At 40.8% G+C, this 18,571-nt stretch overlaps 1 protein-coding gene across 2 annotated transcripts in view; it reads right to left on the bottom strand.

The window, feature by feature from the left end:
- The window catches only part of CPT1A (carnitine palmitoyltransferase 1A), a 69,850-nt gene that overhangs the window by 26,589 nt on the left and 24,690 nt on the right, over positions 1 to 18,571 (bottom strand). For both annotated transcript variants that reach the window (XM_077818178.1, XM_077818179.1), the window contains exons 3-9: positions 16,796 to 16,935; positions 14,326 to 14,497; positions 9,926 to 10,027; positions 8,847 to 8,984; positions 7,342 to 7,419; positions 5,053 to 5,160; positions 1,785 to 1,869 (exon numbers count right to left, since the gene is read on the bottom strand). In XM_077818178.1, the coding sequence (XP_077674304.1) occupies positions 1,785 to 1,869; positions 5,053 to 5,160; positions 7,342 to 7,419; positions 8,847 to 8,984; positions 9,926 to 10,027; positions 14,326 to 14,497; positions 16,796 to 16,935 (823 nt within the window). The remainder of the gene's footprint in view (positions 1 to 1,784; positions 1,870 to 5,052; positions 5,161 to 7,341; positions 7,420 to 8,846; positions 8,985 to 9,925; positions 10,028 to 14,325; positions 14,498 to 16,795; positions 16,936 to 18,571) is intronic.

The raw sequence follows: 18,571 nt of genomic DNA, 5'->3' as shown, positions 1-18,571 counted from the left end.
AAATTAGGGTGCAACTGTAGTGGTTTTCAAATGTACAGAATTTACTTTAACTATAATTTGTTGCAGTTACAGTATGGCAATTTTATATAATATTTCTGCAAAGCTCAATGCACAGAAAGTATATGAACCAGTTACACATAGGCCTTGATACTGAAAGTGTAGGAACGCTATTTCTTTTCAGAGTATTCCAAGTAATTATAGTACATACACTGAACTTGCCTACAGGTCAGAGCCTATTCCTCCAAGCCTCTCTATGCCCAGACCACTCTTCAGGCCAGTGAGAGGGATATAAAGGGGGGAGCAGTACCATAGTCTTGCTTTCTTCCTTGCTCATTTTGGAGCAACATGTACCCCAGAAGCAGACAAAAAAGAGCAGTCTCTGTGGTCCCTGGACCTTTTGCAGGTCCTTCCCCTTGGAAGGCTTCTTTTTCCTTTCCCTTCCTTCTATGCCTCAGTCAGGGATATCCTGGCTCCAAGTGAGAACTAATAACTACTGGTGTGAAATGAAATTTCATTGGTTCTGAGAAGATTCAACGGAGTCCTCACTGTTCTGACTGAGGATACTTGATGGCTTAAACACTAACAAATTGCTCTACAGAGGAGAATAGGCCTGTTTTTGTTAAGACTTTTGTTTTAAAACAAAAAGCTATCTGCTTCTGAATCCAGTTTCTTTGGTTTTGTCCTGAACAGAAGTCATTGTTTTATTCTGCAGTGAATCATGACCTTATGTTTATGACACCACAAACCATCACCACAGAAGTTTATATCACACTCACCACTGGGACTTCATTGCAGGATTAAGTAACAGAAGATGGACTGCAGGATATAATTTTAAGAAATGGCAAGAAACATTATTTTTAAAAATGCCAAAGTGTGTAAAATGTATGTACCCTTGTATGTTCTCTAGGATGCTCTCTTTTGTAACAATTTATAATTGCTGGTGGAAGATCCGATTAACAACCTTAGCAGTTCAACTTTCACCTGAAGACACTTTAAGGGATAAGAACATAGTTCTAGTTTCCAAGCCTACTTAATCTACAGTTTCCCAGATTAACAAGGGTACCAACTGCAAGAGTGTTTTTTGTGATATGGTCACATACCATCAACCCATTTCATATAGCCCAGTGGTTTGTACTAGTGATGAAAGGTTTCAGATCCCTTTGCTAGTCCCCAGAACTACCAGTATGTATAAATCTCTTATGAATGCAGATCTGGAATACAATATACACAATTTAAATAAAATAGTGCCTTACTTTCTAGGCACCCCCCTTTCTCTCGTTCTAAAGATTTTAACTATACCTATCTACTATGTCCTATTTCTATTGCTCTACCATTAGAGTGACTTAGGTTTGAAGACCGCCCAAACCTTTCACAATTATTTAAACCTCACTATTTCTGTATGGTAGGTGAATACAGTTTTTTCCTACAGGTAAACTAAGCACAGGAAAGTAAAGGGAACTGCCTAGTGTCACACAGTAAGTGGCAGACACAGAACGGAATGCAGGAGTGGACTCCCCCCACCATTCTAACCAGTAGACACTCCCTTTATTATATTGATAAGCCTTCACAACACTATGGAAGTAGTTCATAACTTTGAACAATTGAGCTCTTAATTATTATAAAAAGCAATATAATTATCTTAAAGCATGTTATGGAGAAGTCACAGTTTGGATAAAAAAAGTGTCATTACTACAGGTGACTTCAACTGTGACATCTCTTACTACGCACAAAGAAGGTTAAGAGGCAAGTAGGGGCTAAAAACATTGACAGGACTAAAACTGTACCTGTCTCTACGCCTGGTATACGACTAGTGTTGAACGTACGTTCATACTGAGAAGAGCACATTGGGATGATATTTTGAATCATAAGCTGAAAGGAAAAAAGGAAAGTCAAAAACAAAATAAAAAGATTTCAAATGATTTGAAATCTCACAGAGAATGGAACTTTCATGGAGGTAAAAACGTAGATAAAAAACAAGAGGACCTTAAGGAACAGAATACAGAAAAAGTAAATATGAAATAACAAGGCAGCAAACAGTTTCCAAGGGCCAGCTTATAAATAAAGGAAAGGAACAGCCAAAAACCATTAATCTGTCAGAATACTACCGTACTAATTGAAGTCAGTCAAAAAGGAGAAATGTCTATGAAACTATTATGCTAATTTGCTAATCGCTGAGAAATGGTCATAGCACACATTCAGTTTAACATAAGAGCATTTTTTACTCCTTTTTCAGGTTTTGCTCTTTGAAAGTACAGGTCTAGCAGCTTATGGCTATATTAAGAGGACACCCTTCGGAAATATTCCACAGACTGTTTGGATTCCCTGGCATTCCTTGTCCTTGGCTGGCCCCACTTACCTGTTTCCTCTCCTGGGATACGGGAGGTATTAAACATTCGCTCCCACTGAGCTGAGCAGAGTGGAACAGTGGATCCCATCAGAAGAATCTATGCCGCAAATGTACGTTACAATTGTGTTTTTATACATACAATTAGCAAATTGAGAGAAAACACACACATGCTGGTTAGAGAGAGAGACTGTAGGACAACATGAGGATTTTAACACGTCAAAGACCTTTTTTTTTTCCTTTCTTTCTAGTTGTCCCCTGACCTACCATGTTAGGGTCCATAGTTTTTCCACTAGTCATATGTACACTGCCCAGCTACTATGAGCTTCCCCTTTAAAAGCAGATGATCAAAGCTGTAGATTTAACAAGGCTTTCTCAGTGCCAAACACTGATGCAGAACTTCATATCATCCATTGGGAGTTGCCTCTTCACAGCCTCTGATTCCTCACAGTTAAATGGCATATCAGTGAACGTATTTTATATATGTATATATGCAAGAGAACAGATTCTTATTAGACTGCAGTTTCTTAAAACAATCATGTGACCCTAGGTCTCAAGCTAAAACAGTCATGTGATCTTGATTCCCTCCATTAGCAGCATTTATTCATTAAAATAAATGGCCATGAAACTGAGTAGAAATTAACTACAAACTGAAGGCACAGAAGAAAGGGGAAGCCCTTCATATGAATAACAGAAAAGCCATTGGCATGGTATTACCTGTACATTGCTCCATAAAAAAAAAAATCTAGTTATCCTCCTGAGATTCATTCAATGACTGTTTTTAAAACAAACAGTGATACCACCAAAATGGACAGGGGAGATAACATTTCTAAATATGAATTTCTTCTAAAGCAGGGGAGGCCAACCTGTGGCTCCGGAGCCGCATGCGGCTCTTCAGAGGTTAATATGCGGCTCCTTGCATAAGTGATGACTCCGAGGCTGGAGCTACAGATGCTAACTTTCCAGTGTGCTGTGGGGTGCTCACTGCTCAACCCCCTGCTCTGCCCCAGGTCCTGCCACCACTCCACCTCTTCCCTCAAAGCTCCTGCCCCTTCCCCCCGAGCCTACCACGTCCTCGCTCCTCCTCCCCCCTCGCCACCAGAGCCTCCTGCGCACTGCAAAACAGCTGATTGTGGCTGGTGGGAGGCGTGGGGAACGAGGGGGAGGTGCTGATTGGTGGGGCTGCCAGTGGGCAGGAGGCGCTCAGAGCTGGAGGGGGGTAGTGGATGGGGGGGCTGCTGACATATTACTGTGGCTCTTTGGTAATGTTCATTGGTAAATTTTGGCTCCTTCTCAGGCTCAGGTTGGCCACCCCTGTTCTAAAGTTTTCAAACACCATTTAAATAGTGATTAAGATTTTTCTAGCCTTATTTTTTAATTTTTATAGGATGCAGAGAAATGGATTAAAGCCATAAGGCCCATAATAGGATCTGAACTTCCCCAAAGTTTGTAACTATTCAGATGCTGGGTTTTGGTTTGCATCTGTCTCTAGTACGATTTCCTGGACACATCCTTCAACTGCTCCAGTTGCAACGTAACAGTAGAAGTCACTTCGCTGAGATGCCTGCTTTAAAAAGAAGATTGTCTGGGAATCAATTTTGTCCAGTAGGTTCCTACAGTCCTGTGTGATGCATTATTGGTATGCAGTATCCATTTCAATGCCATGCACAGAAAGGCTTTTCTAGCTCTACGCAAGTTTTAAACTACTTTTTGGTTTGAAAATGCCTCTAGTCTCCTAACTTGTTTAGCACATGATGTCTCCTCAAAGAGCAGTGAAATGATCTGATCTTACCCAGGTATTAAAAAACGCTGATTTCCTGGTGCTTTTTATTACACTCCTCAAGGCTTCACTTTTTGACAAGGTTACCGAATTTTTACATTTAGTTTTCAGGATTTTAAAAGTTTGAAGCTTTTCAAAATTTAGCACAATTTTACTTATTTTAGAACTGAAGTACAGTGAGGATCGACTGGAAATGTAGTTAGATGGATTTCTGCCACTGAGATTTATGGTAGTTGCCACATTTCAATTTCCACATCAATATGCCCATTAAATAGGTTCCTCCATTTTGCCAGGTTTATTTGCGTAGGTGTAAGGACTTAAGGTTGGCCCTGTTTGTCCTTCATGTGCACGTGCATGCATATACACACTGCTCTCTGTATTCTTAAAATACAGCACGAAGGTAAACATAGAATACAAACTATTCTGGCATGACATTTCTGCTGCTCCTGGAAGATGTCATTTTCACTATCATCTGCCTTTTGTCCATTAAAATCCTATTGCACAAACCTTAAAACTTGCCTTCAAAAAAACCATAATTGCATCTTCCTACAGGGTTCTGCGTTTGAATATATTATCATACTAATTAACATGTATGTGTATCATTGCCTTCTACTAGACATGTGACTATTTTGCCCTCCAGTGGAGTGCAGCCCACGGCAAAGTTCGTTTCAAACACTACTGTAGCAAAAGGAAGTTTTCCTTTAACTTCCATGGCAGAGTTCTACATCTTTTTAAACAGAAGGTCCAACATGAGTGGAGTTTAACTAGCAACCACAATGGGTTTGCGGCCACACATTAGCTAGAGTTACATACACTGTACCTTAACATAAGGCACTACTTCTCTCCTCTGTTACTTTTCAAAATGGAGGCTGATTTGTTAAAAAGTAAATTTGAAGAAATTAGAAACTACTGAAATGGATTTACATACTGGCTTGATTTCCTGTCTGTCCAGTTTTTTCCTGTAGAGCAGGGTGGCATGGATAACATTACCTGCTCTAGCTGCCTGCAGGGAAGTGGGAACAACATACAGAAAGTCCTGAAGATAGAAGAAAGGTAAGTTAATATAGATACTATAATTGCCAAACTCCACTCAGCAAACGGAGTTCATTAATCATGCATTAGTCAAAACACAATTTTCCCTATAATTAATTCCAGTGTCTTACAGAAAAGGCTTTCATGTAGGGAAACTGGCCAAGTCACTAGCCAGAGTGCACTTAACAACTTCCTACTTTAAATATGCTCAAATTTGTTAGTCTCTAAGGTGCCACAAGTCCTCCTTTTCTACTTTAAAAATGTTTTCTTAAAAAGTCACAAAATAATAGCAGTACCTGCTCCTCAAATGGCATCAGATCGAAGGCTTGTTGACTGAAATCTAGTGTATCAAACAGCTTACTTAGGCTAGGTCTACAGTACAAGCACTACTGCAGCACAGCTGTAGCTACGCCACTGTCAGCACTGTAGTGTAGACACTTGCTGCAGCAACAGGACGGGGGGTTTCCATGGCTGTAGTAAATCCACCCCCCTCTAGAGGTGGAAGTTAGGCTGATGGAAGAATTCTTCCATTGACTTAGCAGTGTCTATACTAGGGCTTAGGTCAATTTAACTGCCTCTCTCAGGGGTGTGAATTTTTCACTTTCCTGAGCAACATAGCTAGGCCAGCCTCCATTTTAGGTGTAGACCAGGCATCACACTTGCAACAGAAGTGCAATACTAAAAACCTTAATTCATATCAAATCAGGGAGATAGGGAAGCTTGGTGGCAGCTAGTGCTTGTTTTCTGATAACAGAAGTTCATATATTTTTATTTCCAGCATGTACGTATTCAAGAATTTAAAGCAGCATCCAGTATAACAACATGCTTGTGGATTAAGTAGTATATGGAGCTGTGATGAATTGGGGCTATGTCTGTACAACTTACAAATTCCGACTGACATTGTGAAGTTGTATTATGAAAAATTGCTGTCATCAGTGCCTGTGGCTTGATCTACACCTAAAATCTGACACCATTAAGAGACACAGTTAAGCTGAACTAAGCCTCAGTGTAGACTAGGGGTGGGCAAACTACGGCCCACGGGATTACCACCCCTGTGGCGATGCGGACCCCACACCACTCCTGGAAGCGGCCAGCGCCACGTCCCTGCAGCCCTGGGGGGAGGGGGTGAACGGGGGGGCAGAGGGCTCCGTGTGCTGCCCTCACTTGCAGGCACCGCCCCCTGCAGCTCCCACTGGCTGGGAACAGCAGCCAACGGGAGCTGTGGGGGAGTGGTGCCTGCAGGCAAGGGCAGTTTGTGGAGCCCTCTGCCCGCCCTTCCCCAGGGGCCGTGCTGCCAGCCGCTTCTGGGAGCGGTGCAGCACGGGGCCAGGGCATGCAGGGACCTGCCTAAGCCCCACTGCGCGCCGCTGCCACCCCGGAGCCGCTCAAATAAGTGGCGCCGGTCCAGAGCCCTCACCCTGAACCCCTCCTGCAACCCAACCCCCTGCCCTGAGCCCCCTCGTAAACCCCACACCCCTCTTGCACCCCAACCCCTTGCCCTGAACCTCTTCCTGCACACCGCACCCCCTCCCACACTCTGCACTCCCTCCCGTACCCCAACCCCCTGCCCCAGCCCTACATTCATGGCCCTGCATGCAATTTCCCCACCCAGATGTGGCCCTCAGGCCAAAAAGTTTGCCCACCCCTGGTGTAGACACTGCTAGTTCAATGGAAGAATGCTTCAGCTGACCTAGCTACTTCCTCTTAGGGAGGTGGATTTACTACACTGACAGAAGAACGGCTTCCCTTGCTATCAGAAGTGTCGAAGCTTAAACACACCCCCAGGGATCCAGAGCACAGAGACTTGGATTCCCCCTCACAGAAATCCTAGTGGGTGGCAACAGGGAACGCTCATTAGAATCAGTCATAGGCATTTATGAGCCAAGAGGCAATGCTTGTCACAGTAAATAATTAGTAGACTCTACTCTTTGAACTTTTAAATCTGAAGTAGAGTCCTATCTAATAAAGCAGGGCTAAAGACAGAGGAACTGAATTTATTATGAACATTTCCATATTAAAAGACATCAGTGCTTTTGTAATATATTATGTGAAGACTATGCCAGCAGGAAGAAAGCACAGATTATATCAGCACAGTAATGGAGTTCAGAAACGAAGTATTAAACAAAAGATAACAGGAATCCTAAGGAGGAATGTTTCTATAAAAAGGTTTAGAAGATTTACTTACCATTGCATAGTAATTACTATTAACCATAATTGGCCCACGTCCTCTTAGATAGATATATTCTTCCCACCAGTCGCTAACCTACAGAATGAAGAGAACAAAATTTAGCATAAACTCGTTAGCCTGTATCTCTGCTCTCAATGGCTTCTGGTCCTCTACTGTAGTGGCTCCATAACACTGGGTAATATTACACACCAGGCAGAAGGAAATGCTTTATTTATTTATTTATTTTTAATTAATTCTGAATGCTGAAGTGTCACTGTTTGGGGGAAAGAGAGCCACAAGGACCCATGAAACTAAGGTCAGAAATTCAGCCTTAACTCTCAGGTAAGCAATTTTTGAAGCAATCTCCCATCTCCTCTTCAGACAGTATTTCTAAAGTGTCCTTATAATATGCATCATAATAAAGCTTCTGAAATATTATTCATCCTATGGTAGGGTTGCTCTAGGGACTGTGTAAGCTTGTTCAAACTACCATGTATAGCTAAGATTTAGATAACAGGCCAGTAAGGTGTGTGCCCACTTTCTCCCCGCACCCCACCTGCACACCCCCCCACACACCCACCCATCCTGGTGGCTACAGCTTTGTTTTTCTCTCTAACATGTACACATAATTGGACAGATTCACATCTGCATTAAGTTCATACCCAGTGCAGCTGAGGACAGCGGGAGGAAAAGGTGGCTCTAAACCACACTGCCTTTCCACTCCCTGGATCCCAGACCGACCAGGTGGAGAAGTTGCAAGTTAATTTAAGAAGCAAATATAGCAGTGAGTAGGTTTTGAGTCCTGTTCAATGACAGACAGGAAGCCTGGTCTAGAGTAATAAGACAGGAATTCTTAAGTTCTACTTGTCGCTCTGCCACTTGGTTAAATAACTTACTCACTGTGCCACACTGAGCAAGTTATTTAACCATTGTCTCAATTTCTCCACTTAGAAAATGGGGATGTCAATACAGTAGAACCTCAGAGTTACGAACACCTCGGGAACGGAGGTTGTTCGTTAACTGAAATGTTTTTAACTCTGAACAAAATGTTATGGTTCTTTCAAAGTTTACAACTGAACATTGACTTAATACAGCTTTGAAACTTTACTATGCAGAAGACAAATGCTGCTTTCCCTTTATTTTTTTTAGTACTTTACATTTAACACAGTACTGTATTGCATTTGCACTTTTTTTTCAGGGGGGGGGGGGGTGTCTCTGCTGCTGCCTGATTGCATACTTCCAGTTCCAAATGAGGTGTGTGGTGGACTGCTCAGTTCATAACTCTGGTGTTCATCTGTACATATACTCACCTACTACACAGAAGCACTGTAAGAATTAATGGATATGAAAGACATTAAAGATGTAAGTGCAAGGCATTTTTAGTAATTTTGGTTTTGGACTTCCTTTAAAATTACAGAAGATTGAAAATTGAAAAAGCATGTATTAAAATCAGGAAAAAATGCAAGAGGGGACAGAGAGTTAAACTATGCGATTTCATAAGAGCCGTTGTGTCATCTGCTTACATAGTTTGTGGCCCACCAGGATTTCAGTTTCAAATACCACTGCAGTTTTGGTCCAAGATTAAATGCAAAATTTTTGGCAAGACCCTCCATTCTTTTGAACTGTTCATCATTCATAAGTGGCTGAACTGAATCCAGATACTAGAATAAACACAAAAAAAATTCATGTCAGTGCCACAGCTTTCACCAGAGCTTATTGTCATTTATTCACAAAGAGCTTAATAAACAACGGGAAGTATTCTAAAGTCGGTTTACAGGGTTTCAGCTGTAACAGGTGTTAGTAAAAAATAATTGAGAACATACATCTTGAAAGATATGAGCTCATTTCCCCCCCTTCAAATATGGTACTCTCTTCCCACCCCTACCCCGTCTACTAACTACTTGCTACCAAATCATAAATGAAAGCACATCTATTAGCACAGAATTTTTGGAAAAGTGATTTTCCTTTTAGTAGGTGAGATATTTTATATTATGAATTAAGTGTTTCCTTAATTTTGAGCCATTTTAGATATATTTTTTAGTTACAGGGGATAGACTTAACTGCTATAACTATTTTTGTTGCCTATTAATTTTCATATATAGTTAGTTTGCCTAAGGCCAGCAGAGACTCTTTACCTGCAAGAATCAAAATAAACCTAAAACTAGTTGGAGTCTTGCCTAAAGGAATTCCTAATACAAAGCCTATTATAACAGGAGCACTATACTTAAGTAACATCAAGAATACATAACATGGATAATGAAAGCAAGGGATATCAAGGGCTCTATCCCAGTAAATCACACTCCATTGCATGCTGCTGTACCAACTGACAAGGCATGTAATATCATGCATTTATCCACTGAGAGCCTGGGCCCAAAGATAAAGATTAAAGGAAAAAGGGTCAGTCTTTAACTCTGAATTACCCTTGGTCTGTCATAGTCTTTATTTTAATTGATACATTAACTGTTAATCTGATACTAAAACTGGAGGGATTGGAATGTTAATAGCATTAACCACTTCAGTACATTTATCATATAAAAGACACTGAAAACCATTACGACAATCAAATTGTGAAAAAGTTAATTCAGCTCCTCCAACAACACACCCTGTTGACAGTGTTTTCTACAGCTGGGACCGGCAGTCGTGGCAGAGATGTCTGAAAGCTGTACAACATTGGTTTACAACCAGAGAAAAGCTTTACCAGCCTCTGAAATAAAAAAAACCAAACAAACAATCTATTACATTCAAAATGACTGCAAAGTATGTGTGAGATGAAAATTAATAATACCCTGGCTTTTCATCAGTAGATCTTAAAACACTTTATAAAGAGGTAAACATTATCCGCATAGTGCACTTTGGAACTCAGGAGACCTGGGTCCCCAGCCTAGCCACCAGCCTGATGAGTGACCTTGAGAAAGTCACTTGACCTTTGTGCCTCAGTTTTCCAATCTAGTGTTCTAGCCACTAGGACACACTGCCTCTGTTGAATGGTAAAGGCCTGGTAAATGCCTCTGTTCCCAACCTAAAGGCCTTTGACAGGGAAAATGTCTATGATGTAGACCATAAAAGTTCTCTGTAAAGTGTTTTTCTGAATATGTTTACATCTTTGAAGACTAGAGGATTGGCAAGACTGAAAATCGAACTTGTATCTACATGGTGTCTCAGAACCTATTCCATCACTGGGTTAAGGCCCATGGTAGAATAAGAACACTAGTTAGCTACAACCATGTTTTAAAAAATTAAATATTGTAACTATCTTTGAGAACCATTTTCCTACACAGTTTTAGCCTGATATAAAAATCTAACTTAGACAGTGTTTTTCCCCCCAAAAAATACATTCCTAACAGAAACCACTGGCCCAGCAAATCCATAGCACAGTTTCTAAACATGCAATGAAAATAAGTATGAGGATGCCAGTGTTAATAGCCAAGTCTTAGTGTATGTAGGGCTTTCAAGTGCCTCAAGAAAGTCACCAATTACAGTAAGAAGGCAACACACTTTGCATCTCATTATTATATTAAGACTGAGCATTTCTTTCCCACCTTCTTCTTCGGAACCCTTCCACCTATTGCAAGTCCTGAGCACTGATCACATACACGGGATCTACACTACTATAAAACAAAAGGACAGAACATGCCACCTCTTATATTCACACATGGAGGAGTCCCACTTGATATGGATCACGCCACTTCCAACATAAAAGGGAAACTCAGTCTGAGTTCTGTTCTCCCTGCACCCATACCCAAGAATCCAGTGGAGCCTTCTCTGTGCGGTTCACCATCCTCGATGGTGGGGGCAACTACTCGGTGGGCACAGGAGGGCAATTCAATTAATTCCCTCTCTGACCCTACAGAACTTACAGAGAAAACTCAGTTTTTTCCGTGATCAGAGATACTACCCTTTGGCCCGGTCTACACTACGGGGTGGGATTGATCTAAGATACGCAACTTCAGCTACGAGAATAGCGTAGCTGAAGTCGACGTATCTTAAATCGACTTAGAATCACTTACTTCGCATCCTCGCGGCACGAGATCAATGGCCGCCGCTCCCCCGTCGACTCCGCTTCCGCCTCTCACCCTGGTGGAGTTCCGGAGTCAACGGCAGAGCGATCGGGGATTGATTTATCGATCCCCGATAGATCGATCACTACCTGCCGATTCGGCCTTTCAGTGTCACCCCACCCTGTACCCTTGCGGGCCTCCACAGGTGGCATGACTGCTAGAAAAGATCCAAGAAGGTCATCTGGAGCACAGGATCTCTACATGGTTCGCCATGTCCTCTCAGGGATCTGTAAGATTTGTGGGGAAGCCCCACCGTTTTCACAGGGGGAATGGCGATGGTCATGGAGATTTTCACCAGGAGGTTGCTTTCTGCTCCTTTCACCGGGGGGGGGAAGAGGGGGGCGACGACACAATTTGGCTTCAGAATATTTGAACCATACCAGGTGCAAATTCTCCCATGACAAGGAGGATACTTGCTCACCTGATGGCAATAACAATATTCACTTCTATGTAGCTCTTTTTTTCCTTACAGTAAGCTTGTTAACAGTTAAGACATTCTAGGGCAATTTGGATACTTCTCAAATGATTTGTCAAAAAGAATGTAAGTGATTTATTCTACACAGTTAACTTCTCTTATTTCACATCCAGATATAGCAATGATCTCTTTCTAATGGGTTTTGCCTTCACAACAGACACAACATTTCTCCTTTCTGTCTATGGAATAAATATTAAACTACAACTACAAGTTTACTTCCTAGTACTGCTACACGAATTAAAAATAATAAATTTCCTTAAAAAAAAAAACCTCTAAGCAAAAGTGTTACAAGTTTCCAGTCCCTTGCAAAGCAGTTTGGACTATGGGTGAACAGACAGTCCAGTTTTCCAATCAGGTGACTATTTCTGAACAAAGATCAGTAAATTCCTACTAACCACATCTCTGAATGCTCTTAATCAAGGGAACAGCTGAGAAATAAAATGGGAAACAGGTCCAAAAAAAAAAAAAAAAAAATCATGGAATACCAAAGAGAGATAATAAAGACGTAAAAAGCTATGAAGGTCAGAAATGTTTATGAGGGAAGTAATACCATCACTACCACTGGAAATTAGTAAACCAGCTATGTTAGATATCAGAAAAAACTTCTGAGGGACTTTGTAGTTCCAAAAGAGAATACCAACTAACTAGTTCTGATTTGTCAGTCTTGAGAGGCAACACTGGGTTCACTCCTTTATATATAGAGAGAGAGACTTTTAAAACCATGAAGAGAAACAGCTTTCCAACAGTACCCAGAAATATAATGCAAGCAGCAAGACGTGATAATTAGCATTACAGTTCACACTGCTCAAGCTTAGCATTATAAGGGAAGATTAACAGCTTAAAATATCCATTTAGTAGGACATGCTGAAAACTCCGCCAGTGACAATGACAAGCAATTCTGACAGAGTGCACTGTGCCTTACCATTCAGCACCTGCACTGTACAAATTCATATCAGCAGGCTCTCAATACCATATCTGGGGGAACTATAAAAAAATTCATTTAAAACAGATACATATTCACCTTAGAACTATTTTAGCATATCATTCTACAGGCCTACTGAACATCCTCCATAACACAGCCACTACATGTTAATCCCACACTGTAGTAAACTTGGAGAATGCGGTAAATAAGGGGTATCATCACGTGTATTTTAATCGGACTCTCACACTTTTTTTTTTTTTTTAATACAACCAAGCGCAAAACAAGGTAAGTATTTTTGTTGACATAACTGAGTGTGATTAACAGCAAATCCCCTCCCCAAAAAGCATTCACCTGCATGCAACCAGATCTCTCTAAACACATCATTTGAGGCATATGATAGCTTCTTAAATAGATTCTTTTCCACAGAGTCATGATCAGTACTGGGAGGCAGAACTCAGATCTTATCGTGGGTTTGACACTGGGCTTCTTTTGCTATCTTGGGTGAATCATTAGGTGTCTCTGCCTCAGTTCCCCCCATATCTGTAAAATGGGTAAAAAAACACCTAACCTCACAAAGCATTTTGTGCTTTTGTGTTTTCAACATGCTTTGAACATAAAAGTGCTAAATACTTTGAAAAGATGATGTTTTATTTCAATGCAAAATAAAGTTCAAAACAAACACATATTTACTGTAGACCAAAATAGCTATAGAAAACTGTACGTTTACCATAAAATGGCTAACGGCCCATACGTTCAACTATCTGGAAATCAATTTGAGAGAAAAGTAAATGAAATGAAACCAAACATCAATAAAAAGGTGGATCATAGGGGAACAGTAAAAGGGAGCTTTATTGTTTTAGACTGCTTAACAGGTTTTATCTTCTGTGTTGCTGTTCCTTAGCAACTCTTTCTCTATTCATCAGGCACATCCCTGGTCTTTCAAACGTTGCAGTTGTTTTGGGTCAAGAGCATCCAAGTCCTACCCAGCTGAAAGACCATGTTGCCAGGAACCAGAGAGCTGTAACTATTTTACTTTAAATGGAGTAGATTACAGTGCTTCTCAACTATAATAGATGTCACACTGCAGGGACTACAATCCCCAAAATTCGGTGCTCCATCCTGCACTAAGCAATTAGCTCAGATCATTCTGTAGAAGATGCAGCATTGCATGCTGGGACCTGTAATCTCTGAGTTGTACTTCCCTACTAAAGAAGAAGTGGCTGTAGGCAATATATTTGATCCCCCGCTTTGGGTGAATTAGCAAATTATACAAGTGCTCTTCCTTCTCCAAGGACTACCTGAACAGTTTCACCAACAACCCGGGTGCCAAGCAGATGACAGCAACCAAAGACACTGGGAGAGAAAACAGCACTGTACAAGGACATTCCAATGCATACCAAACATTATGAATGAATGAGACAAAGAAAACTGAAAAATAACTAAAGAGCTGGCTTCTAAGAGCTTAATGACACAAAACAAAATCAAATGATATTTAAGATATCCTATCAGTGCCACAATTAAAACAGAAACAGACAAAATTTCCTTACCATCCAAATCCTGGTTGCTGTGGAAAGTTTGCCATGTTCAGCAAAAATCCATCCATGATAAGAAAGCAGCATCTTCAGTGAGTATCGCATTGTCATAATAAGGGCTACCCACAGCCCAGTGCCAAAAAGCATCCCACTCACAATGTTCTGCGTTTGGTTGGACATATAACCACTATTTAAAATAAAAGTCAGTGTATGTCAATTAATGTCAGAAGAGGTAAAACAATGTATAAGAACAACAAAAGTGATAACATGAGCCCTGCTTGTTCCCAGTGACTAGCTACATCAAGCTCTATATAGAGGTCCTATAGCTAACCTTTCACCAACAAATTTCTGGGAGAATTAGAGGGTTCTTTGATCCATTAAAGTCATTCTCCATTGTGTGGCGGTGAATTCCTCTGGCACAGGCAAACTGTATTGGGATAGTTCTGCCACCTCCTTTGCCAACAACCCCACATAAGAGCAGTTGTGTGCACACATGTAGGGGGTATTCTGGAGGCAGGGGATGATTAGGATGGGGAGGAATAAGGTGTGTGCGCAGAAGCTCCAATATGCCTAATTCCTCACTGGTGTAAGTCCTAGGCTTCATCATAGGGTTGACCTTGAGCAACAGAAATTGGGGTAAAAGATGTTAACCTGCATTTACACAAAGGAAACTACTGTGGTTAAATCTTTTACTAATCTAGGCAAACTCAAAGAGGAGAGTGGCTGAATGGCAAAGGGAAGTTTCTCACTCCATACAAGTGATGCTTCCTGCTCAGAGGTGAGACACACTGGAGGGTGCTGTGATGCAACTTGTACTTCTGCTGTCAATGCAGTACCTAGAGTGTGGATAAACTGACTTCACCTTTTGAGGCCATTGCCAAGCTAGTCTCTTTCCACATGCTAAGTCCACTTTTTTCAATTGAGAGAGATAAAAAGTATGGATCAAAATTTTCTCTGGGGCATCAATTCTCCAAACAAAATCATAAATCCTTAAAAATGACTATTAAAAAGGGAACTTAAATATTAAAGTATTAGTAGCATCTTTTCCCACACACTTCCTCTCATCCTGCTGTAGGAATAGAGAAGAGAAGAGGATAAATTCTATTCTCATTCACCCTGGATTTACACTTGTAAATCACTAGAAAAGGTCCAACATGATTTAACATAATTCACCCAGATTCCTCAGTGATTGCATACACAAAATATGCAGAAAAGTGTGTTAAAATGGTAGTAACTGACAGAAAGGTAGCACTAACTGATTTGACCTATTAGCCTTATAACTCTATAAGAGAACAAATTCCTTCCTTCAGTCACAAGAACAAAAGAGAGTTTGTGGTTTCATCCTTGCTCATTTGTGCACATCAGAAAACTACCACATACTCTGCCACTACTAAGAAAGGCCCAGAGCCAGAAGAGAAGTATGTTGCAAGTCAGGATTGTGTGGGTCCCATCCTGCACAAGACTAACTTAGCAGAAGACGCTGTAGAAAGCTTGCCTCATGTCTACCAGTGCTTTGCTTGGCTGTGGTCTGTACTATTCCTCCTCGGACAAGGAACGTTGGGGGTGAAAAATACCACAGAAAAGACTTTAGTGTTTATATCTTGTGTGTGTTGAATATATGTTGAATTCATAAAACAATATGCCCATCCAAGCTTGGCACGATAAGAATTCTTTTCTTTAAATATATAGTGTCAAAAGTGCAGTTTATCATACACATACTCCCAACCACATTTGAAACACTTGGTGGTCTTCTGAAAATACTAACTGAAGTTATATCTCCAATCCAGCTAGTGACATACACACAATAGCTTTCTAAAGCAATAAAGGATAAGAGGCCTAAACTCATGCTCAAAAGCTTCTGCATGACGTTGGAGGACTGAGCTTACAGTATTTACTGATGCTTCCAAATAGCTCTGGCTACTAGTAGCCTAATACTTACATAGCTGAACAAGCCAAAGAAGGTTTAAATCAATTTCTACAGTATAAACAGAATCATGGCAACATTTTGTAGTCAACTGTACTTCATACCTAAACAGAGACATGGATATAGTGTCCTGATACACAGGTCAGTCTGCAGGTGAAACATCCCACTGAGAAATCTTCACTTATTTTTTTATTTTCTTAAAATTGTGAATGAACCTAGCACTCAGAGGTACGTTGCCTAAGCCAGGCACACTGTAGGGCAGGGTTGTACAAGATTCCTCTTTACAGGTTCTGTTAACGTACTTCAGTCCTGTCCACAACACCTGTGCTGTCTGTTCTCGTCGGATGAAATGCTGTCAGTTGTACTCCTCAGATAATACTCATGCTAATAAAATGAGTGGTAATATCAAATGGTGACTTGCACATTATGATAATTTAGTTCTTCAATTTAAAACTCGGTATGTGAAAGTCTATTAGATTAGACATCTGTCTGACAAGAGAAATGCTGGTTTGCATAAAAAAACCTGATTCACTCAGAGGAAACAGGTACTAGTTTACTTACGTTGTATCCAGGGTCCGGTTGATTTTAGCTATTATTCCTAAAGAAGGATCAATTCTGGCATACATTGTTGACATCACCCCCACTACTACAATAAACCAACTGGATGGGCTAGCAGGATACACGCCTGTGATAATTCCATTCTGGAAAAACAGAATCCCTTACTTAGCCTTCCCATATGAAAGTCATTTATTTCACAATACAAAAAAAAATTCTTAATTATACAAACAGCTTTTAAGAGGACGCTAACATTAGTATCCAATATTTTTCTTTCAAATACACGTCTAACTCAGAACAAGAAGATGGACACAGATGAGATGACTAGATTGGGAGGAAGAAGAAATTGCGATTCAGAAGCTATCAAGATGATGCATGAAATGAGCTTAGAGACTCTCAGTTATATATCAAATATACATACATTTGCCCTCCCAAACGGCAAGCCTTGTGCAAGCGTGAAGCAGTGCCAGCAGGGGCCGCGCTTTGCACTGGGGAAGACTGCTAAAGAGAGGCTGAAATGAATGGACCTCTTTAGCAGAAGTAACTCTTTAATGGAATATCCACTACATCTGAAACTGGCCTCTCTAAAACAAATGCTCAGTGTGGCAGCAACAGTTTATCAATTTGGATTCTAAAAACACAGCTAAGTTTTCTATATAATTAAAAAACCGTTCTCTTCACACAGTTGTATAAGAATCCCAAGTATACTTTTATATTTATAATAAAACTATTTTAAAAAGTAATTTCAATATTTCACATACAGTTATGTCAGACTACAATCTGTCAACACTAATAGTAATAATGCATAAATAAGCATAATGTAAAAACAGACATTCGGAAAAAAGCTCACTGAATTCACAGCAATCTAGACCCCAATATTTAGAATTTAATGTAAAACCCAGATTTGACTTAAGTGTTCCATGCATCGGAGAGCCACTATCTATTTCTTAGTTTAATTTACTAGAACACATTTATGTAACATCAGAATCTTCAAAAGTCACCATGTTTTCATGAATATTTGTTTTGATGACTTGGAAACTTACTTTTAACAGAAAGTATGCCCAATCAGGGTTTTACTGTAAATTCTTATGTATGTGAATAATTTAGACAGGGGAATAATTCAGTGAGACTTCTCTGTAAGTAATGAGAAGCATACATGTTTGGAAGACTGGGGCCTAGAAGAGCCAAAATTTTGTTTAACCAAGAGTGACAAATTTTTCTCAATCTGAAATGATTACCTACTCTAATTTAAACACTATGTTAGTTCACTCCTGGTCTTCTCATTAACAATATGATCACCAAATGTGACAACCCATGTTATGCTACTTCTGGGTTTTGGGATTTGGACTATTGTTAACTGAAGAGCGAAGGAAGAACCCTACCATCAGATTTATTTAATTTTACTCCTGGGGGAATTCTGCACCACTGTGCAATGCAGAATTTGCACAGAATTAATGTGCTGTGCAGAATTTCATTTCCCACCGCAGAATGGTGCTGCAGAGCTGCTGGCCACCATTAGGGACTGCTGGAGCCAGCAGAGCCCAGCTCTCCAGCTCACAAATACAGGACACTGCCAGGGGGAAGGAGGAAGGAAAGGCGGTGCTGGAGGGTTCCCAGCAGCTGCGGTTCCCAGCACATCCTGAAGGAAGGAGGCATCGTCCAGGAAACTCTGTACAAGCCTGGGACTCAACATCAGGCTGTTTCTCTCTCTGGATCCCTGGACGGGAAAGGGGGGTGGGTGTCTGGGCTGCAGGGGGGCGGGGGGGGGGGCAATCATGGAGC

The sequence above is a fragment of the Eretmochelys imbricata genome, chromosome 6, assembly GCF_965152235.1.
Source record: "Eretmochelys imbricata isolate rEreImb1 chromosome 6, rEreImb1.hap1, whole genome shotgun sequence".
In the NCBI taxonomy this organism is placed as follows: domain Eukaryota; kingdom Metazoa; phylum Chordata; order Testudines; family Cheloniidae; genus Eretmochelys; species Eretmochelys imbricata.
Note: the sequence above shows the minus strand (reverse complement) of the source record. Positions and strands in the feature narration are given on the sequence as shown.